Raw genomic sequence first — 22,699 nt, forward strand, 5'->3', positions numbered from 1 at the left:
AGACCCAACGAGCCTAGCAGCTACTTGCTACCGCAGCTGGCTCGCATTTTACCTGCTTTCTTTCCTCTTCGGCTCTTCCTGTGCTGTACTTGTATGTACGTACTCCGTAGCCTGTGCGGCTTTGCCTCCAAGGTCCAACCAGGTGACGTAGAGCTAGTGTGCCCCGCCCGTTTTCGGGTTTGACCGCAGCTGGTCCCTGTGTCATTTTTCTGGTCTTCCCTTCAGGCTTTCCAGCTTGGTTTTTTTTATCAATCTTTTTTTCTTAGCTGGTGCTCACTGAATCCCGCTAGTCCAAAACCAAATAAAGATGGGAAAATAATAACAATAAACCACACACTCTGGCTCTGAACCCAAAGCTCATACTCGGCTTGTCTTGCCTTGCACAAATACCTGCCCGTACACAATACACACAGACACGCCTTTTCAACGGCCACCCGTGTCGCCTCTTACCTCATCACACTCCTCTTCTGGCCCTGACGTCCTGGGGGTTATGGGTCTTCCCACACTTGATCACCTTGATCACAAGGCGAGGTACACCGTAGCCGTACACGGTACAATGAGAAGAAAGTGGAGGGAAGCTGCCATGAAAACGTCCGAGGTCGCGGCGAACTCTGAGAGGAAGCATGAGCAACGCAAAGGGTCCTTCTACATTCACTCACTGCATACCTTCTTGGATGTGACCATGGACGCTGCCGATGCTACGAAAAGTCAACATTTTCCCAGGTACTCACTCATACGCAGTGTACCAAGGTCATAGCAGATGCCTCCCGACACGGGACATTCCTCTTCATTCTCCATGCCATCCCATGCCATCCCATCCCATGCTCCGGTCCATGGATCCCAGCCCAACCCCCAGTGGGGTGTAAGTGGGCAGAGTGGCCACACCCCACCACAGTTCTAAGCCCGTCTTCCTCTTCCGCCTCTCGATTCTCAAGTCTCTTGAGTCTGCAGTGCTGCACATCGTACCCCCCCTGGTCCGCTGGGGGTTTATTCGGTCTGTCCATCCAAATCACCCGGTTGGACGCGCTTACAGCAAGTTTGGCAATTGGCTTTTTCATTACTGTTATCGCTTTGTATCTTGTTCCATCAGGAAGCCCAGTCCCGCAGTAAGAGGCCAGAAGCCGCAGCAGCAGCAGCAGCAAAGCACCCCATCTTTCAATCTCTGACCCTTAGCTCCTCTTTGCCCGTCCGTTACCCAACCTAGGAAAAGATTCGAGGCTACCCTGGCGACGCGGTACATGTACTTCGTACACCACCTATAGTATCCGTATACCTGATGGTCGTCGACCTACCCAACTCAAGGGGTCCTTTCGGCACATCAGAGAACCGTTGACCCGCCGGTGAAGCAGCCACGGGATCCAATTCTCGACGGAGACTGGTCCAGAGTCCAAAGACTCAAGCGGCTCCTCGGGGTTCGGCCGATTCCACATCTAGGACATCTTGTCACTGAGGCAAGACATCTGCCCCGACCAAGCCCTCCACCATCCCGGGATCAACTTTGCTTATATCTGCTCCCGTCCCTCTCGGGCCCATCATCATTGTGCTCTCTTTCTCTCTTCCCGCCGTGGCCATCATCAACCCTCCTCTCCCCCTCCATCCTTTGCCTGCTTTCTTCAAGGTAAAGCAAGGAACCTCTTGCACCAGTGAACCTTGTCCGTGGGTTACCGTCCCATCCTATCAAGGTTTTGCTTTGGTCTCCCCGCAACCCCCCTACGAGACACATCTAAATACCACAGCCACCCGCCCTCTTCACAGCGGCGCGTGAGCTAGTCCTGCTCGTCACTAAACACTTCCTTCTCGCGACCACAGGAAGTGTCTCGGACACCTCACAGTCTTTATTCACAATGGCGACTCATCACCAGCGCCATTCCGCCCCCATTGGCGTGATTCCCGTGCCTCACGGTCCCGAGACGGGCCAGGAGCATGAGGACTACCCCCGGGAACACACCACGGCGCACGAGCGCGAGATCTTTGGTCACGTCACGCGTCCCGACGACTCATACACCACCGACGGTGTCTACTGGGCCGACTTGCCCTGGTGGAAGCGCGTCAACTTCGTCAACAAGGTCGATCGCGATGAGGCCGCCAAGGAGCTCAGGGCCACCGGCGAGATGATGAAGAAGGATCCCCTCTCTCCTCTCACCTGGTACTTCCGCAACGCTGTTCTTCCCGGTGCCGGTCTCGGTCTCGAGGGTTACGTTCTGTTCTCCATTGGTAACTTGGAGCCTCTTTTCGCTGCCGTCTGGCCTGAGTGCTGGGGCAAGGGACACGCCGTTTGCACGCAGAACTGGGTCGCCTCTGTCACATATCTCGAGATTGTCGGCATCATGATTGGTCAAGCCGCTGTTGGCGTAAGTTTAAAAACCCGCGCCTTTGAAAAGAAAAAAATCAATTCTAACAAAATTACAGGTCATTGGTGATTGGATTGGCCGTCGTTGGGGTCTCATTCAGGATGCGGCCATCATGTTTGTCGGTCTGCTACTTTTGACCGGCTGCTGGGCCAGCTCTCTCCAGGGCTGGGTCATTTTCTACGCCTGGTCCCTCTTCTTCTACGGTTTCGGTGTTGGCGGTGAATACCCCATCACTGCTACGTCGTCCATGGAGAACTCCGTCACCGCCGGCCGTCTGTCTACTCGCGAAGATCGTCTTCACCGCGGCCGCAAGGTCACCATGGCTTTCCTCATGCAGGGATGGGGTCAGCTCATCAACCAGGTCGTTCTCATCGTCCTTCTCGTCATCTTCAACCGCGGATACGGCAACGGCCCGTACACCCAGTCCGCCGCTCAATACACCTTCCGCCTTTCTTTCGCTCTCCCTGCCATCGGTACTCTGTGGCTCGTCTACTACCGTACCTGGAAGATGCCGCGCGCAAATCAACAGCTTGCGCTGGCTAAGAAGAAGCAGGGTGTCACCGGCTACGACGTGAACGCTCTGAAGTACTGCTTCCAGCATTTCGGTGGTCGTCTTTTGGCTACTGCTGGTACTTGGTTCTGCAACGACGTTTTCTTCTACGGCAACAAGCTTTTCCAGGGCCAGTTCATCTCGGTCATCTCCAGCAACCCCGATTCCCTCCTGACAAAGTGGACGTGGAGTTTGATCAACGTCGTCGTCTCCCTTGCCGGTTACTATCTTGCCTCCCTATTCATCGACAATAAGCTTTACGGCCGTAAGATGATGCAGCAGGTTGGCTTCTTCATGTGCTTCATCATGTTCGTCATCCCGGCCTTCAACTTCGAATACTACACCAGCCCGGCTGGCGTTCACGCCTTCCAGGCCATGTACTTCCTCAGCTCTTTCTTCAACCAGTTCGGACCCAACTCGGTTACATTCCTCGTCGCCGGTGAGGTTTTCCCTACCCCTATCCGTGCCACTGCCCACGGCTTTTCCGCCTGTATCGGCAAGGCCGGAGCCCTCCTTGCCTCCGTTTTGTACAACTACATCGACACCCAGACCAAGTTCTACGTTGTTCCTTGGTTCGGTCTCGCCGGTATGGTCCTCACCTACTTCTTCCTGCCCGACACCACCGGTCTCGATCTCAAGGAGCAGGAGCGTCGCTGGACGTACATCCGCAGCGGAAAGGAGGCCGAGTACCACGGTGTCGCCGTTCACCCCACCCATCTCAGTGTCTGGGAGCGCCTCCGTGGTGTCGGCAAGTACTACGACGCCGAGAAGGACCACAAGGCTCAGATCGAGGACATGCGCAAGGAGTGGGAAGAGAGACAGGCGATGCAGGGCGAGAAGGAGCCCGAGGTCTGGGAAGACCCTGAGCTCTTCTCCGAGGCTATGCACGGCTACTTCAAGGAGCAGCACAAGGGCAAGTCTCAGGGTGGTGTGATGCACGACGCCGATGTGTCCGAGTCCTCGTCAGCGCGTGAGAAGGAGACGGGTGACGAGATCCAGCCCAGCCCGATGTTGGGAGCGAGGCAAGATCGCACTGATCTCGACGAGAAGAGAGGTTAATTGTGCATAAAGTGGTGTTTGCATTATACACATAATGAGGAGTATTAAAAATGGGCTTTGGAGTTTACAACCATGGGCGGACTACTTGCATTGGAACTGGGGCTTTGGGTAGAAGCATACTCAGCATGGCGTATAAGACGCCCGAATATATTCTTAACGTATTATGACTACCATACTTGTTCTCCTTCTTGGTGACTTTTTGTACTGATACTTGCCGGATTCGACGTCTGCTACATGGCCTTGCTGGACATGTACGTACAAGACAAGAAACATTCATTCAGGTAGGCTGAAGTCCGGCATCTCTGTCCTCGGAGCAGGGGGGGTTCGGAAGCCTGTAGCTGAGGCTCGCAATCTAAGTAAATTGTGCCAAAAGCTTGATTGTCTGCCGCAGTGGGTACCTATATAACACCAAGTCAGCTTTGAAGGCTGCATGACGGCCTCGGCGATCCCGGCAGACGGCAGATGTGTGCCGTGCCGGCGTATGGTGCTCAAGGTATGGACCACGTGAAAGGCTGGCAGCGCTCCGAGTCGCTGTCATCATGCATGCAAGCACCTGGATGATGAGGAGGTAAGTTCTCTACCATGGAAGTGTACGTGAGGCATACCAGTGCGTTCATGCCCGGCGGGCCTTTTTTTTATTTTATTTTTAGCTTTCAGAGACCTGAATGTCTTTTAGTAGTGTAACAATCTTATCAAGATTCGTATAGAACCCTTTGTAACGGAACAGAACGTGCGAAATGAAGATTAAAGCCTAGGACTTGGGATAGGTCAGAATGAATGGGGTCTTAGAACTAGCAGGACGTTGGAGATGAGTAGAGTTTATGGGATGGATATATCTCACTTTCGACTTCACGAACCTCTGCGAATACGTGACAGGGTAGTGGTGAAGATGTGTGAACGACGATCTAGTTCTAAGTATCATGCCTAATGACTTTTGTCGATGAGGGATGTTAATAAATGAGATCGTGGAGACACTCGTACCGACATTTCACTTGGGCATATTGCCCAACATGTGTGTCAATATAGGCGCAACGGCGCCGTGGTGGGCAGATTGGTATCGAGCATTGAGGAGGTATTTTATGTCTGCCTTCCTTCTCATTCACGACAGCTAGGGTGCGAATCGGTCCTCGATAGAGATAGCACAATCAGGATATTGAAAGAACGCAAACAAGAACGAATACAAACATTCTTTGTGGTTCTGCAGCCTAGCAGGCCAAGACGCATTTTCCTTCGTGGCCATATGTGCGGATTGAATAACTCCAAGACCACAGAGGTTCACTTACAATGGCTGAAAGCATCACAGTAGATACCACCAACTCCGTGCAAGAGTCCGAAAGCCCAGGGGTAGTGACCTTGGTATCTCGGAGCTCTCTGCCATTGCTGGCTCTACCTAGCGACTTGTATACTTGTACCTCAGAGTTGCCATGTCTGCAACAAATTTCGTATGTGTACGGTTCTTTGGGTCTGCTGTGGTAGCTCCTAATTCAAACTTTATCCTACTAATCTCTAGAGACGGGACCATTATTTCAAGATTCCATAAAAGGGACATAAGGACGGATAGGCAAACATATATAGGCTCACTTCTTCAGTTACACGTGTACAAATTGTTCGAGGTCTGAGCCAGTGAGATGGTCATGATATCTACGCATTCTTAAGCCCGATGCTGATGATCAAACTAAATCCTCAACTGCGGCGGCCCGTTTTCTCTCAACATCTTTCTGATATTCTTCGCCGTCATACCAGCCAGCGGATGAGGCTCCATATCCGGATCTTGGTCGGCCTTGACACTAAACTCAGCACCACCGTCCACAGCCGCCACCTGTGCCGGCAACACGGGCAGGTGCGTATGCGGATCATACACGGCGCCCTTGGGCACAACCTTTGTCTGCACCGTCGCGGACCCTTCTCTGAAGGTACTCTCCGGCGGACCCTGCGTGATCAAGTTCTTCCCAAACACCATCGGCGTCGTCCCAGACGCGATGTCCACACCCTTGATCGTCCGCTCCTGGATCCTCAGCGCCGCCTCGGGCTGGTTGAAGGCGGACAGGTGACCAGCAAAGAAGAGCCGCGTAAAGGAGAAGTTGTCGGCCTGCTTCACCTCCCCGGGTATCTGCCCGTCCGTGTTGGCAGACATGTTGACGAACCCGGCGCTCGCCCAGTTCGCCGTGCCCAGCTGCGCCGCGACGATCTGCGCGCCAATCATGTTGCTGTCGTAGTCTGCGTCGCCGGTGAAGAGAGAGACGGTGATGCCCTGCTGGACAAGATTCTTGAGCGACTGCGTGACCAGCGCCCCCGTACGGCTGTCGTCGCCCGTGGACCCAAAGGCGATGGCGGTCTGCACCGACGCCTGGCTGAAGTTGTTGGACGCCCCGATGGCGGCTTGCACGTCGGCCCTGTTGAGGTAGCTCACGAACGTGGCCGAGGGGTAGGGTTCCGGGAGCAGGAGGCGGATGTCGTTCTCGGCGCGGCCGGCGTTGACGTCCCAGAAGTCTTCCACGTTCTTGACGCAAAAGGCGTCGGCCTCGGCGCAGAGCTTGTCGGTCGGCTGGGCGTTACAGGCGTTTTGGCGGTCCTGGCAGCCGCCCTGGCCAAACATGTTGGTGAAGAGCTGCTTCTGCTGGGTGTCGTTGAAAGGCTTCACGTCGTAGGGGTTACCCGGGGAGACGGAGTAGTTGAAGTAGGCACCGAACTGCACGCGGGTGTCCATGAAGCCGTCCTCGATGGAGATGGACTTCAGGGGCACCTGGACGGTGCCGGGGGCTTTCGCCTTGTTCTGCTGGGTGATGAAGTCGGCGAAGACGGGCACGTAGTGGCCGCCGTACGACTGGCCGTTGATGTGTACGCCGTTGGCCGTGTACTGCGGGAAGGCGCCCATGATCCCCTGCATCACCTGGTAAAAGACTTTCGCGGCGTCGGCCGTCGAGTTGGGCGTCAGGGAGACGTCCATGGAGGAGTAGGTCCCGCACATGGGGTCCGCCGATGTGCACTGCTGGGGCACGATCTCGGCCGTCTTTGGGTTGACGGTGCCGTTGACCAGGTTGGTGAAGGAGAAGCCGACGGTCGCAGGCTGGTCGACGAAGAGCAGATTGCTCACCGTCGACCACGAGTTTGGGTTGTCCACCACTTTGCCCTTGGCGTCGATGGAGCAAGGACCAATCTCGGTGAAGAGGCCGTTCATGGAGGACGCTCCCGGCCCGCCGTCGAGTCTGACGGTCAAGGGAGCCGCGGCGGCATTCTGTCGTGCTTCAAACATGTAAAAGTACATGTGCTGGGTCGGGCTGACGTCCACGTAGCCGGCGAAGCTCTTCACGTTGGGGTTCGTCTCGCAGATACCGTTCGGCACCTCTTTAAATCGGACATTGACGCCTCCGGCTCCCTTGACCGTCTTGAGATCCGTAGGCTGCGCAACGAACTGCGCAGAAATTAGAGATGAAAAGAAGGCAACGGCGCAAATGAGAGTAGCCCGCATAGTCACGATGTTTCGCTGCCGCGTCTAGCGGACAGATCTACGCTAGTGGCTACCGTTGGAACAGTATGAACGAGCGGATAGTGTCGATCCAGATCGACCTAGATTAAACAAACGAACGAAACCTGCATATACATACGAGTTGTGCCCTCGCTATCGGTAAAGAGCCATACCTTGGTGCCTTTAACGTTCCATCTAGCTGTTTGAAGGAGTGTCTAGTTTCCTCACTGATCACGAAATGGCATCGTCTCAGGGCGTATAAGCATGGGCAATGCCGGGTTGTCCCCCAAACATGCTGGGTAGGAAAGCTTATTTGTCACCCGGGACACGGACTGTCGAGTTAAAACGCCGTGGATACCACGGATTTGTTGTCCGTACCACTCAGGGTCCAAGATCAGACAAGGCTCATCCATCTCCAAGTCGGTTGACTCGGCTGAGAGAGAGCCAGACGCTAGGCGATTTGAGGGTGCTGGCCGTCTCAAATCATGTTGGTGGCTGACAATTGAGCACGGGAAACGAAGTATATGACCCGGCTTGCCTGGTCTCCCGTATACTGAGGTGAATGAAGATGGCTGTGCAGTGCGTTCGAGTTCCAACCTTGAAAAAGCTAGCCACGGGTTTCGTGAATTTCTTGTTCTTTTCGAGAGCGATGACAATTGTATAAGTCGTCGTGGCTGGGCCTTGTAAAGGATGAAGCCATCGTTGTATCAGTACCACCCATGTGAGGGGACGTGCTAAGCATATCCAACAACGACAAGAAGCTGGCTACTAAGAGCATGTCGAGGACCGATGGTCAAGTTATATAACCACATTGAGTTCTTTCAACTGCCAGCTCGTAAGTTCTTACCATACAGAACAACAGGCGAACACTTCGACTGAACACGCGATAAGCTCACGCGTCCCGAAATCTGAAGGACTGGGATCCCCCTCGGAACTTCCGACTTCCGACATCAGCCGCAAGAGCCAACAAGAAACGCCCGCAAAGTTTCATGTCCCCCATTGATGTGATGATGCTTATATGTCTACCTCGTCCCCACATCGAAAGAACTGCGTGGGTCGTATCGAATTGTAAAGAGTCCCACTTGGCTATGTTTTCTTCAAGCACGACTAACGGTCGCCATGCTTAGTAATACGCGCGAAATGCCTCCCAACCACATACATCACTTAGCGTCGACTGCCGTAGAAGAACTTTATTGAAATGAGCTAAAGGAATGACCCCGTAGTAAAGAGACTAGGATGTTCCGCTGATCGGACGAAGGAACGCGCGATATATGGATTGGAACACCGGAATCACGAGGATTGCATTCGGCGCTGGCATATGTAATCAAGCCAGTGTCTCTGAGTGGGTAGCGGCATCGCCCGTTATAGAAAGTGGGGGAGGGGATTGTGCTTGGAGGGGTCACTCTCATTAGACGTCCATAGCTTCCGAGAGCTTTCAATGACTTCTCATCTTAGCTCAGCTCACTCATCCAATTCATCACCACTACTCCTCATTCACGTAACCTGATAACCCACTACTCGTAGAGTATCAGACTATCATCACTGGACTGAACACATCCAAAATCGCAACCATGTTCACCGGCATCGTCGAAGAAATCGGAGGTCCGGACCCCTCATCTCTCACCCTTGACTCACTCCTCATCACACATCAAACTTGGAATGCCCTCAACTAACATCCCACCCTCAGTCGTCTCCGAGCTCAACCCCAACGACGAGACAGGAGGCACCTCCCTCACAATCACCCTGCCAGAGTCCTCCACCCTCCTCTCAGACTGCCACCTCGGCGACTCAATCGCCATCAACGGCGTCTGCCTCACCGTCACATCGTTCGAAGCCTCCGGCCCCCCCTCCTTCAAGGTCGGCGTCGCCCCCGAGACCCTGCGCATCACCAACCTCGGCTCCCTGGTCAAGGACTCGCGCGCCAACCTCGAGCGCGCCGTCCGCGCCGACACCCGCATGGGCGGCCACTTCGTCCAGGGCCACGTCGACACCACGGCCACCATCCTGGCCGTCACCCCGGACGGCAACGCCCTCACCTTCCGCTTCGCGCCGCGGGACAAGGCCGTCCTGCGCTACATCATCTACAAGGGCTACGTCGCGCTCGACGGCACGAGCCTGACCGTGACGCAGGTCAATGACGAGGAGGGCTGGTGGGAGGTCATGCTGATCAGCTACACGCAGGAAAAGGTCGTTGTCGCGAGCAAGAAGCCCGGCGACACTGTCAACATTGAGGTGGACATGATGGCAAAGTATGCTGAGAAGAGCCTCGCGGGGTACCTCGGTGGCGCCGGCAGTGCTCCGTTGGAGAGAATGGTTGAGCGGATCGTAGCTCAGGGACTTGGTGGCAGGTCTTGAGGAGAGAGTACATGTGTCGAAAATAAAACGTCATCCCTAGTTATTTAAAGAGCTTCTTTTAGACATCTACTTCATTCAATCAGTGGATTTAAAATGCTTTCATTTGTACGAGCCACCATGCGGCATATATGACTGGGGAACCGGTGCCTGTTACCCCCTCGTCCCAATCAGTGACGACACAAAGGACACACAGACAGTCAATCGAAATCAATCGAGTGACTGTATTCCAGGACCAATGACGAAGAAAAAATAAACGAACTCATATAGAATTGCAAAAGCTCAGCCCCCCTCACAGGGGGCCTACGAAATCCCAGGAGACTCTGACCAGCCTCAGGTGTAGTGATGCTAGGATTTTCACGAGACTCGAACTCGTGACCTATGGGTGCGCGGCAATTCAAACGAGGACATTCCCCGCCACGCCATAGGTCTTGATGAAGGAATACTATCTTTTATGTTATTATAGAGGGCGGGTGGTGAATGTCAACCCAGATAGGTGGGTGAGTCTATGCATTGTTTCCCGTATATTCACAATAGGGGTATCCTGACCATCATCAAGCATCGCCCCAGACCTCGGCTAGCCGTTGACTGACGGCCTTGGCAATCTTCTTGCGCCCTACAAGATTGGGCAGACCGCTGATAACCATCTCCCGTTTCCTCTTTAGCCCTTGCTCGCCTGAGCCGCACTCCCGAAACGCCTTGATAAAATCATGCGGTGTCTTCCACCGCTTCTGAATCTCCAAAGCCTTCTCTCCCGTAATGCCCCTAGTCGTCATGAGCATTTTAAGGTAAACATCTCGTAAGGTCATCATATCCGACTTGGACGCCAATGACGCAAAGGCCGCGTAGGTAATGTAATAATTCGTCGCAGGCTCTTTCTTCCGAAGGTGTTCTAGCAACGGCAAGTAGTTCTGTGCTGTCAAGGCTGGTGTCGGGATGACCAAAAGAGGCTTGCATTCGTACATCTTCTTGAGCATGAACGTCATCCGCGCAAGGTACCGGATCGTGTCGTCCATCTTCTGGGTCTTCTTCAAAAAGTAGCCATTAACTACTTGTGTAGACGCGGTGGCGGATCGAACCATTTCCTCAATCTTTGAGAAATAAGCCGAGTCCAAGGCAATTTCCTCGACTATGTAGACAACGTGTTTGACTCCAGATTTGCGAAGTCGAAATTTCTGCTCATGAAAACGGCCATCCTTGATACTGCTAACAAGGTCGTCTAGTCGCTTGCGCTCCACAATCCAGTCCAGCACAACCTCGTCTCCCTCTGCGCCGAGCCGGGATAGGGCGTTGGGATCGTGGCATTTGGCGATCCATTGTGCATCGCCGACGTCCAGAGCTCGCATTATGGGTTTTACGCCCTTTTTGGTGAGCTCGTCTTGCATGTAGTCGCGATCCTTGACTGCTCGAACTTCGCGGATGTCAAGGGCGAGATGAACGGTAAAAGAACCGGGTACCAGCCGAATCGGGACGAAGTTTGGTAACGATGCCTCATCCGAGACCACTGGTCCATTCGCGACAACGCCTTCGTATTCTGATGTCGTTCTCGGCTGTTCCGCTGGCTCGACAGATGGCGAAGCCTCTCTGTCTAACGGTATGGAGGTCAGATCAACCCCACTGGCAGGTCCGGCATGCGTACTGGGGCCTGCGGTGGCATGGCCGGCTGCGCCGTTCGCTTCTGCAGTCTTTTTGATGCGTTCAGCAACTTCCCATCCCTCGTCGGTAAGAGAGTACCGCCTCTGTGGGCGGCCTTTCTCGCAAACAAGATCCTTTTCGATAAGCGTCTTCATCGAGTTCCATGCCGTGTAGTACTTGCCAGGGTCGCTGGGTGCAGCGAAGGATGCGTCGCAGTGTTCCTGAGCCAACTCTACGAGGCTGGCTTTGGTTATCCCAGATTGTACACCCTTATCCAGTGTTGAGAGTGATAGCAAAAGAGCGTAGGCGCCTGAGCGATATGTTGGAACGTAAGGCTTTACCTTGCGTGCTTTCTTGGGTGGAGGGCGCTCGTCATCATCAGCAGCGCCGCCGAGGGATGTGCGGTCTTCCTTGGACAGCCGTGGATTCTTAGGCATAGGCAGACCGTTTGACTCGCAATGCTCCTTTAGCTTATCAGTCAGACGTGAAGAGAGCTTGTCTCCGAAGCCCTTGAGCTGGGTGAGCTGACGTGGATGCTGGAAGGTGATGGGGCATGCCTTGAGAGACTCATAGGCATTTCGATAGGTGGAGGTGCTCTTCATGTTCCGTTCCCTCGCAGTATCCAGCCACTCCTTGACCCAATCAAGGAGCAGGGGATTGGCGTATTGCTCGTGTTCGCCAGCCATAATGCTGCTGTGATGTTGGGGTTTCCTTGCGGTGTCGGTACGTCAAAGATCATTGCCTAGAACTGGACACCAAAAAGAGCATCTCTGCGGGTATGTATGCAGCCAGGCTGAGAAAATCAATTTCCAAAAAAGAAAAAGAAAAAAAAAAACCGCCCCAAAATGCAGTTGTCAACTAGGATGCCGAGCGTGCCTTGCCGGCTAGAGAGAGACGAAGAGGAGGGCGGGGGGAGGAAGGAAACTTGGAGTCGCGACGCGCAGACACGCCAAGCAGTGGCACTTGGCGTATAGTGGTCATCACGAATCCACGTGACAGGCAGTATACGAAGTACATCCGATTTCTACGCCAGGACCATCCGGCGTTCTGAGGGCTGGGGGGCGCCGATCACCTCCTGAGCGTGAGTGACAACCGCCGATTAAGGTGCTTCACTGAGACCACCGCTTCAATTAATGTCCAACCAAAATATTGGATCAAATTGTATTTTATCGGGAATATCCTGCGAAGCTTTGAATATCTTCAGAGAGTCAATCAGGCAATGCCTATGGCGACGAATAGAAGTCGCCAGGATGTCTCGAGCGGCAATTTAGGTGGTCCGTCACAAAAGTACGCAGTAAGTACCTACTGTAGTGCCCCTCATGAACCTAACGCTGAGGAGGGGCAATCCGGGCTGCGACCCCACCCCTTCCTGTTGCGGTGTGCTGCATCCATCCAGCGCCCAGTCTGACTTGCATGATTGCATCACGGGTAATAGCTACGGCGGGGCCTGCCTGTTAATGTCGCTGCTGTTCTCGCATGAGGTAAACGGCGGGGAGCTGAGGTGAGCCTGGCAGAGACGCCAGGTAACAGTTGAGTGGAGGATACAGCACACTGGAATGGCGGCCACCGCATCCAGTTTCCAGGTCAGCAAGCACATTACCTATTGTAAGGTAGGCAACTGGCAAACTGCCGCCCTCCATTTCTCTCCACTGTTTCCTCGTAAACATCCCCAGCTCCATTACCTACTACGTTGCCTCTTTATTTCTCTCCTTCATCCACCCTGGCCATCGATCTTCCAACACTTTAAATCCCTTTTGCAATTGCCTCGTTCACCCATAGCCATTCGCTTGAGTCCACAGCCCGTCATGTCGGACGAGAAGATCATCGCCGCTTCGCAAAAGCACCCCATCGTGCCGAACCACACCTTCAAGTATGGCACTGCGGGGTTCCGGATGAAGGCTGATCTCCTTGACGGTGTCACTTTCCGTGTCGGTCTGCTCTCCGGCCTCCGTAGTCGCAAGCTCAATGGCCAAGCTATTGGTGTCATGATCACAGCTAGCCACAATCCCGCTGCCGATAATGGCGTCAAGATTGTCGACCCCATGGGAGACATGCTTGAGCAGGAGTGGGAGTCGTATGCTACTAAGCTTGTCAACAGCTCCTCGGACCAGGAGCTTGTCGACAATTACAAGGCCTTGGCTTCCCAGCTCCGCATCAACCTGTCCGATCCTGCCCGCGTCGTTTACGGTCGAGACACCCGCCCTTCGGGCCACAAACTTGTCGCTGCTCTGGCCGATTCCTTCGAGGCCACCGGCGTTGAGTACACCGACTACAAGATCCTCACCACTCCCCAGCTCCACTACCTCACCCGATGCGTCAACACCGAGGGCACGCCGCAGTCGTATGGCAAGGTCAGCGAGACTGGATACTACGAGAAGTTTGCCGACGCTTTTGTCAAGGCTCTCAAGGGTCGCAAGGTTGACGGCCAGTTGACCATCGACTGCTCCAATGGCGTTGGTGGTCCCAAGTTGACCGAGTTCCTGAAGCACGTTCCCAAGGACGTCACTGGCTTCGACGTTAAGGTTGTCAACGATGATGTTCTTCGCCCCGAGGTCCTCAACCTCGACGTAAGTTGTATTGCACCCGTACCACTCTGTGCCTTAGCTAACTTGTGCAGTGTGGTGCAGACTTCGTCAAGACCAAGCAGCGTGCCCCTGCTTCTCCCAAGCCCATCCCGGGCGCTCGCTACTGCTCCTTTGACGGTGACGCCGACCGCTTGATCTACTACTACACCGACCCGGACACCGGCTTCTTCATGCTCGACGGCGACCGGATATCCACCTTGGCTGCTTCCTTCATTGGCGATCTGGTTCGATCTGCCGGCCTCGAGAAGGACTTGCGCATCGGCGTCGTCCAGACCGCTTATGCTAACGGTGCTAGCACCAACTACATTGAAAAGCATCTCGGATTGCCCGTTGTTTGCACGCCCACCGGCGTCAAGCACTTGCACCATGCTGCTCTCAAATTCGACATTGGTCCCTACTTCGAGGCCAACGGCCACGGCACCGTCATCTTCAGCCAAGATGCTATGCGTGCCTTCAGCGAGACGAAGCCCCAGTCCCCCGCACAGAAGGATGCTCTCGAGACCCTCGCCGCCGTTGGCAACCTCATCAACCAGACCGTTGGTGATGCGCTCTCAGATATGTTGATGGTGGAGGTGATTCTCGCTCACAAGGGCTGGACTCTCAAGGACTGGGCCTCAACCTACTCGGATCTTCCCAACCGTCTGGTCCGTGTCGAGGTTGGCAACAAAGATGCTTTCCAGACCACGGATGCTGAACGTCGCCTCAGCCATCCTGCGGGAGCTCAGGACGAGATTGATCAGTGTGTTAGAAAGTACACCAGCGCTCGTTCCTTCGCTCGCGCCAGCGGCACCGAGAACGCCTGCCGTGTGTACGCTGAAGCAGCCACTCGCTCCGAGGCTGATGAACTCGCCAACAAGGTCGCGGGCATCGTGAAGCAGTATGGCGGACTGTAGGCAAGTCGCCTATCTGTCAAAGGAGCAACGATGCGCTTTTCACGATAGAGGACAGTTGATGATTGGACTATTTGCCACATTGCTTGGACCAAAATTACGGCGGATTTCGTAAAAGCTAGAGCGGACTGGTTACAAGTTGGAAGCTGCCCAAAGTGATGAAACGAACAGAAAACGAGACATTTGATATCCCTAGTCTTTCCCTACTTAAAAGAAGCGCAGCGCATCACCCATTAGACCTTCATCTTCAAAAACGTGACTGGATTGTAACTGGATTAAGTCACTCACCAGCTTATACCTATTTACCTACAGAAAGACAAAAAGAAGAAGATAGGAAGCAAAAGAAATACAAGCTGGATGGTTGGCTGGCCTCATGCATTACCCCCGGGGTCTCCCTGTCCCGGGGTACCCGATTTGACGATCTGACGTTGATTCTCGCGGCCCGCCCGTTTGGTGTGGCAATCCTCTCCAGCTCGTCGGGATTCTCTCAATGCACCACCACCTGAACCGACTTCGCTTTCGCTAACCACCACCACCACCACCACCACCACCACCCTAAGGGCAACCACTAATCAAAGGCCAGCCTATATCATTCATGATGGAGTTGGGAGAGTGCGTTCGATACAAAGTCACGTAAAGGCGGGTCAAGGTCTGTACGATTCAAGTCGTCAATTCTTCTCTATCATACACAGGCATCCTCGCAACCCTTGACGCTTGCCGGCATCGAACCTTTTTCCCATTCTCTCATGGCAAGGCCGCTTTGGTCTTTTTTCTTCTTCCACTGATTCCTCCTCTTCAATAACCCCCTCCCTTCGATTATTCTGTTTCTTGTTTGTACAATTCTAGCCTCATACCAATTGACCCAAAGAAACCTTGCAAAAGGACATCCAAGAGCAAACAGGGCAAAAGCAGAAGACATAAACTAGATAAACACATTACACAAACACTTCCGTGCTTGAACCGCCCCACTAAGTATATATAATAGAGGTATAGAGAGATGTCTGCAGACTGGCGAGACATATATCATGTGCTGTAACTTTCGGCCGTCAACGGTGCTTTGTGTAGCACCTCCAAAAAAGAGGGAGCCCATTCTGTGGGGAATTATGGCACACTGCCTCATCCCAGAGATGATGGTGCCCCAATACCCGCCCAAAACAAAAACATCCAAAAAAAAAAAAAAAGTCGATGTAAGTGATCGATGCGCACTTCGCTATCCCAATGCATGGTTTTCTCCTTTTGTCAGGAGGCAATGCGGCCACCAGGTTGGTGACCTGTATATCGAATTTCGAGTGCGTGCGGTGCGAAAACTGGAGAGGTGTCGAGGGAGTGTCCTGGCCCAGGTGCTCATCCTGAAACGAGGCGCGCCGCATACTGATGACGGGTATAGGAGGCAGTGTTATGCCGTGGCACCAACCCCTATCCGAGCTGAGTCGCCCGACTATATCATTGAACTGAGCTGCCGAGCGTCTTGAATCGGTCTTCGAACGCCTTCATTCTCTCCTTTTCCAACTCTTGCTGGATACGTCTGGTCTCACGTCGCGCGGCTTCGCGCTCCTCCTGCAGCGTCAAAACCTCGATTTGTGCAGTACTCATGCGGGCAATGACATCTTGCATCTCCGAGTCGGCAACCGTGAGCGCTGTCTCCAGCTCAACGACCTTGACCCGCAGTCTCTCGATCTGCGTCTCGTCTTCGACGGACTGCTTCGGCATGAGACGGGGCGACCGAGGGAACATTGGCGATGGCATCGGGCTGAGACTCGACTTGCGAGGAGAGCGCATGCCGCTGGCACCGGGCGAAGGGCTCATACGGCGCAGCTGAACACTTTGTGCGTCCTTCAGCTCCTTCAATTGCTCCTCGTGCCGAGCCACGCGCTCCTCGGATGAGATCTGGGCAGCTTGCAGTTGCTCCTCCAGGTTCTTGAGGCGACTTTGCAGGCGTGTGATGCGGTCGGCGTTAGCCTTGCGGTCGGCATCGCCACGAGCGACAGCTTCCGCGAGGCGCTGGCGGAGCTCAGAGTTCACGGACAGCTGATTCTGAACTTGGGAGGCGAGTTCCTCAACGCGCTGAGCAGACGTACGGAGCTCATCAGCAAGAGCGCGCTCGCTCTCAAGATGTGCCACCTCGCTGCCGGCCAAGCTCTCCAGTTGATCCTTGTAAGCCGAGGCTTCCTCCTTCGCCGCATCGCGCTCGAAGACGGCGGACGTCAGGGACAGCTCTAGCCTCTCGAGAGCCAGTCTCGTAGCTTCGTCTCCGACAACCATAGAGCCACTGCTTTCGAGATCCTTGATCTTGAGGAGGGAGTCTTTGTAGGCAAGTTGCAAGTCCTGGAAGGCAGCCTCCAAAGATTCCGAAGTCACAGGAACAGACGCAGACTCATAGGTGCTGCCGCGAGCCATCGACGGGGGAATGAGAATATCCTTCTCCTTCAACAGTCCACGGAGTGCAGCGACTTCACCCTCAGCACGATCGAGATCCATCTTAAGGCCAGCGAGGCCCTTCTCCACTTGCCACTTCTGTTCGGCCGCCTCGTCAGCACGGCGACGCAATACATTGACCTCAACCCTCAGGTTGGAGATATCTTTGGCGAAGCCCGCTTGTCGTGGAGACGTCACCATCAACCTTTCGCGCTCAACCTCCAAGGTCTTGATCTTCTTTTCATTTTCCCGATTTTGGAATTCTTGGCGCTCGAGAAGGCTCTTCAATGCGTTGTGGAGAGCGTCCCTCTGGGCCTCGACGTCCTTCAAGCGCTCTGATAACTGCTCTCGAGATTCGGTCACGCCTGACTTAACAGTGTTTGACCTGGTCAATCCCAAGCCCGACGGCGCCTTTTGAAGGATGAATGGCATAGCCGTTACTGAGCTGGAACGGGCAAGGCGAGTCGAGCTGCTGGTTGCACTGCGGGCGCGAGTCTCTGGTTGTGGCGATGGTCCAGAAGACTTGAGAGCTTTGTTTTCCTGTCTCAAGACTTCCAACTCTTGCTGCATCTTGGACGATTCATAGGTGAGGTTGGCATACTCAGATGCTTCAGCTTCAAGGCCATCAAGCTTTGATTTCAACTGGGGTACGATCTCGTCGCGAAGGTTGTCTCGCTCATTCGTAGTGCTTTGAAGCTCAACCTTGAGGACAGAGAGCAGGTCTTCGAAGTTTGACTTCACCTGCACCTCCTCTCCAAGCCTGCGGCGGAGATCCTCACACGTGTGCTCCAAGTCTCGAAGACGGTTGTTGGTATCCTCATTGTTAATCTGGGCAACGTCCACCTGTGAAGCTTTCTCTGCCAGTTCTTTAATCTGCTGGTCCAACTCATTTCTTCGTGACCGTTCATCTTGCAACTTGTTAGTCAGCTCCAGTCGCATCGAAGCCTTCTCTTGTTCTGCACGACGTTGAATCTTTTCGACCTCTTCCTTGCTCTGGTCGTATTCGCTAAACTTGGCAGAGCTATATCCAGAGTCGGAAAAGTAATCGCTAGTCCTCCTGCCGGAGGCTTGTGGGTTGTTGATCTCGGACTGGAGCCTATCGACGAGATCTTCGAGATCCATCTCGCGCCGAATGGACGATGCCAGTTCGGCACTGATGGCCTTCAGTTCGTCCTCCATCTCTTCGATTTGTAGGGATGGGGCTAAGGAGGAAGGCGGTGGTGTGTATAGGTTTGATTCGCAATATCCAAGCGCGTTTGTTGGTGTCGCATTCCCTTTTCGAGGTTCTGGGAGCAGTGACGGAACTCCAGTTGTAAGAGGGGTGTCATCTGTCAGAGTAGCTCGTCGGGGCGAATTAAGAGGCGATGAGAGAGAGGAGAACTCTGTCGTCGAAGGTGACGGCGAAGAACCCCAGCCGAAGAAGTTGGCTAGCTTGGAAGAGCCTGGTGATTTGGGAAGAGGCTTGTTGATCGAGGGAGTGGGAGTTGATGTAGTAGGCGTGAGTGACTGTCTGAGTTCTAGAACTGTGGTGACTGTTTGCGAAGAGTTGTCTCGATCCGTTGATAGATTCAGATGGGGAGGAGTAGGTTTGGTAGCGGGTATGGACATGATAGAGTTATCATTAGTGTTGTGACTGTAAATTGACTCGGAATCTTCGTCCGTGTCCTCCTCCTCCTCGATGATCGGCTGAGGAGGTGTCGCTTTCGGTAGCCTCGGAGAAAAGGTTGGGGTGACGTCGGAGGTCAAAAAGGCAGGTTCTGACAGGCCGTCTGAAGGTTTTGTTTGAGGGGATGCAAGGTTGGTGCTTGGGTTGTTTCGTGAAGCAAAGTAAGCCGCGTCGTCTGCCGGGTCGGTAGGTGGGGGTCTGCTTGCAAGAGGTCAAAGTCTGGTTAGCTGCTGTTGGTACCGAAAAGCTGTTTCCTGGCAGGCGAGGGAGGGACGACCCAGCAGAGGCCGAGCAAAGTTGGACCAAAAGGCAAAGGGGTTCGGACTCACTGTGTGTCAAGCTTCTGGTGAGCAGCTGGTGGCGCGAAGAGAGGGCGAACGTTGTTGTTGTCGGAAAACTCATAGATGGTAGGGCTGTCGACAGAGTAGGATCTCGAGAAACGTGTTTCAGGGGCGGCAAAGGCCGAAGGTGACAGTATAGACGGGGTACTGGAACCAGAGCCGGTACCGTAGCTGGCGGCCAATTGAGAAGCTGTCGAGGAGAGAGGCTTCCGCTTGATTGCCTTGGCGGGATTGAAGGTAGGCGTTATGACTTGGACGGGCAGAGTCTGCGATCTGGTACGACCAGGCGAGGGAGAAGGTGAGGTTGCAGGGCGGTTGGGGTCGCGGTAGGGTGGGCGTCCACGGAGGTCATCAGATGAAGCGTTAAGAGTCTCAGAATTCGAAGGGTCTCCCGTGGCTCTCGGAGGGCGTTCGAGGTGAAGGTTGAGATGAGGTGGGCGAGGGTCGCGGGCCGCCATGATTATGATTAGGGTCGAGATCTGAGCGGCGGTGGCTGTCTCTGTTCATAAGTGTCTTACTCTGGCTTATCTCTGGAGCCAAGTTGGGAGGCAGCAAGAGATATTCGAGACCAGGCTCGTTGTCCATTTGGAAAAAGGAAGGGCAAAAAGAGGAAATGGAACAGTATTGGGGGGATTTTTGGGAGGGCAAATGGTGGAAGAGGCCGCAGGGTGGGATCGCAGACGGCGACTGGCCAAAAAGGGGCCATGCTCGCGCACAGGGACCCTTGGAGATGGTGTGGGGCAGTAGTTGCAGCGTAGCGCTTCTGCTTTGGCGCCATTTCCCGTTTGGGCGCTTGGAGATGGTTCGCCCCAGCAACCCCGGGGCCACTGATATTGGAACCGTACGTGACATCCATGACACGATGGGTGCTGGGGCCGAAACTTGCACGTCTTCTTCTTTTGAAGTTTGATGGGCAGAATGGATCGATCTGGGAGGAGGATCGTGCTGTGTGTGGTCTTGTGGATAGATTGTCACGGAGGAGGTATTCTGTAGGTACTTGACATTGGACACGGGCGGGCGAGAAATAGGTCGGAAAGTCTTAAGGGAAGGTACCGTGAAGAAGACTTTCATGAGGTGCCGTCGTGCCGATTAGATGCGAGAGTCACAAGAGGGTAGATGGGCGTTGTGCAATGCGACTGGCTATCGCACTCTCGATAGGCCTTCATCTTGCTAGACTTAGTGTGCAGAGTGCCCCCGTGCCGTTTCCCAATGGCAGTCTAGAACAAAGCATCCAAGCAATCAGCAAATGAAGAGAAGATCGAACTTGGACAAGCGCCCATGTGGACTTGTAGAAGAGTATCCATCCGCCCTTCCCCAAGGCAGGTAGGAGGTATTAGATGCGTACTGTGGCACGGCGGTACCATGGCTCGTGGAAGGTGAATTGACCAATGGTCGAATGGGAGGCCTGGTTCGCGACATTCAGACACAGAGGAAACATCCTGGGCGGATCCAGGAGCAGCAAGGAGCAGCGTTGGTACCTTGCTCTAGCGCCCCTTGTCGGCGGCAGGGGTGAGACAACCGTTTTTTTCGACGAATTCGAACAGGAGCAATTTTAGCCTCCTGCGCTAACCCCGCCCAATCAGGTGAATCGGTACGTACTCTTTCTCTTATCCATCCATCCTTGGGAAGGTGTTCCACTCTTTTCTCCTTCCTCCCTGTCCAGACTCCAAAGCACCTTCTCCTGTCAGCGCCTCGCCGCCTCCACGCAGCGTGGCAGGCTGGCAGGCTGGCAGCCAGCACCCACGCACCCACGCACACGACACGCAAACGCGCAAACTCACTGACTGCGTACCTTACTGCGTACTCCGTACCCACGCGCGCGCACAGTCACAGTTCCATCAGTCTGGTCCGGAACCTGCCCTGAGTCTGAAGCTCTGTCCACCTCATGTCCTTCCCTTGTCACTGACACACTGTCACTCATTGTCATTCAAGGTTCAGCCATGGCACCGCTGCTAATCGCTTCTTTCCCATGATAACCTCCTTCCTTGCTTCCGCCTGCACATCCACGGCTTGCCCTGCCATGCGGTACCTTGCGGATAGCATCCGGCCTCTCACATCCGCACACTGGACGCACCTGTCCCTGCCCACCTATAGCATACGAGTATATACGATGATTTTCACTGTCTGTGCTTACCTGACGGTACCAAATTATCTTTCCTGAAAGAGCAGAGTCTCTGGAAGAGCCTCCCTTCGTGCCTTGCGTCCTTCCATACTTTCATGCTGCATGCATTGCGATGATCAATTCTCACAAACATATCTCCAAGCTGACCTCATCTTACCAATATCATGCAAGCTGCCCACACATGCACCATTCAAAACAATTCTTCGCACTTTCCGATCATCGACCAACTCTCTCCACCTCACTTCGCGGCCACCCGAACTCGACTCGAGTCACTCGGCTGCCAAACCACGCTCGACCCGCATCGTGTCACTGCCATTGTCATCTTTGACAACAATGCCGACTCGTCTTGTGTTTCGGTCCGCTACCCGACACAACGACAAGAAACCCAAATAACGACAGCGATGCCGATGAACTCCCACCCGATTAGCCTTCCCGGTTAAAACGCTGACCATAGAGATACCAAAGTCTGAACTCAGCCTGCTTGCCGCACGCGCGAGGGAACAAACCAACATCACCTTACTTGGTCTTGGCTTTTCTCTTTCTCCTTCTTATGCCAATGTTTCGTGCGTGTCGTCGAAACATTGAAACCGTCAGGCTTGCTTCTGCCCAGGACACTCCCCGTCTTCGTCTTGTCAAACCTCCAGCCTCATTTTCGCCTCGCCGCTCAGACTCAACTGACTCTCTCCGTCATCACAAACTTGCAAACGGCCTCGTCCGGTTTTCCGGATCCCACTCAGGGTTACCTTACCTCGAAGGTTCAACCCATTCCTGGTCACTTCTACCACCAACCGGGGGCAAACACACAGACAAGATCATGCCTCTACCACTCACTTCATGCTCTACTACCACCAGTTTGGACGCCGATTCGAGTTTGGATACCCGTCAAAAAGTCAACGTCGGCAGCCCGGGTCCCTGTCATCTAGCCCAGAATGGCAACTTATGGCATCCACTGCACAGACGTGCCCACTCTATTCGTTCGAACACATGCTTCAGTCTGCTCGTGCTATTTGCACCACACGATGACTATTCAGAGTTTGTCTTTAGACTCAAGCCAGGCAATAGGGTTGCAACAGCTGCACACTCTGCCCAGCCGCCACCGAGACCCATACAAGCAGTCAAGCTTCCATGGCTTCTGATCAGAAGATCACCCGGGAGTTTGACAACTTCAACTTCAAACCCTTGGGACCACACAGCCATGCTGCATGCACGAAACTCAGCACGAGAGCGAGACGCCTACAACTAGGCTCGTGCGATAGTTGCCTTACCT

General features: G+C 54.1%; 6 protein-coding genes across 6 annotated transcripts; 3 read left to right on the forward strand and 3 right to left on the reverse strand.

Moving 5' to 3' along the window:
• The first annotated feature begins 894 nt into the window (after positions 1-894).
• On the forward strand, positions 895-4,101 carry HER10_EVM0000009 (uncharacterized protein). Its single transcript, XM_035469807.1, has 2 exons — positions 895-2,351; positions 2,410-4,101. Exons 1-2 carry the CDS (start codon positions 1,845-1,847, stop codon positions 3,958-3,960), a joined length of 2,058 nt encoding a protein of 685 aa, XP_035330330.1. The 5' UTR covers positions 895-1,844; the 3' UTR covers positions 3,961-4,101.
• A 1,534-nt stretch (positions 4,102-5,635) lies between these two features.
• HER10_EVM0008777 (carboxypeptidase S1) lies at positions 5,636-7,199 on the reverse strand (the record flags this gene model as incomplete). Its single annotated transcript, XM_035478286.1, has 1 exon — positions 5,636-7,199. Exon 1 carries the CDS (start codon positions 7,136-7,138, stop codon positions 5,636-5,638), a length of 1,503 nt encoding a protein of 500 aa, XP_035330865.1. The 5' UTR covers positions 7,139-7,199.
• Positions 7,200-8,844: 1,645 nt separating this feature from the next.
• HER10_EVM0013285 (riboflavin synthase) lies at positions 8,845-9,831 on the forward strand. The gene is made up of 2 exons (XM_035482648.1): positions 8,845-9,028; positions 9,114-9,831. Exons 1-2 carry the CDS (start codon positions 8,998-9,000, stop codon positions 9,779-9,781), a joined length of 699 nt encoding a protein of 232 aa, XP_035331104.1. The 5' UTR covers positions 8,845-8,997; the 3' UTR covers positions 9,782-9,831.
• A 501-nt stretch (positions 9,832-10,332) lies between these two features.
• Positions 10,333-12,224, reverse strand: HER10_EVM0001247 (crossover junction endonuclease MUS81; the record flags this gene model as incomplete). Its single annotated transcript, XM_035471002.1, has 1 exon — positions 10,333-12,224. Exon 1 carries the CDS (start codon positions 12,097-12,099, stop codon positions 10,333-10,335), a length of 1,767 nt encoding a protein of 588 aa, XP_035330417.1. The 5' UTR covers positions 12,100-12,224.
• A 690-nt stretch (positions 12,225-12,914) lies between these two features.
• HER10_EVM0009746 (phosphoglucomutase/phosphomannomutase domain-containing protein) lies at positions 12,915-15,148 on the forward strand. Its single transcript, XM_035479222.1, has 2 exons — positions 12,915-13,980; positions 14,031-15,148. Exons 1-2 carry the CDS (start codon positions 12,970-12,972, stop codon positions 14,889-14,891), a joined length of 1,872 nt encoding a protein of 623 aa, XP_035330906.1. The 5' UTR covers positions 12,915-12,969; the 3' UTR covers positions 14,892-15,148.
• A 395-nt stretch (positions 15,149-15,543) lies between these two features.
• On the reverse strand, positions 15,544-19,937 carry HER10_EVM0001498 (uncharacterized protein). The gene is made up of 2 exons (XM_035471243.1): positions 19,299-19,937; positions 15,544-19,167 (listed from the first exon to the last, which is right to left on the reverse strand). Exons 1-2 carry the CDS (start codon positions 19,766-19,768, stop codon positions 16,332-16,334), a joined length of 3,306 nt encoding a protein of 1,101 aa, XP_035330431.1. The 5' UTR covers positions 19,769-19,937; the 3' UTR covers positions 15,544-16,331.
• Between the last annotated feature and the right edge of the window lie 2,762 nt (positions 19,938-22,699).

The sequence above is a fragment of the Colletotrichum scovillei genome, assembly GCF_011075155.1.
Source record: "Colletotrichum scovillei strain TJNH1 chromosome Unknown Contig00008, whole genome shotgun sequence".
NCBI classification, from domain to species: domain Eukaryota; kingdom Fungi; phylum Ascomycota; class Sordariomycetes; order Glomerellales; family Glomerellaceae; genus Colletotrichum; species Colletotrichum scovillei.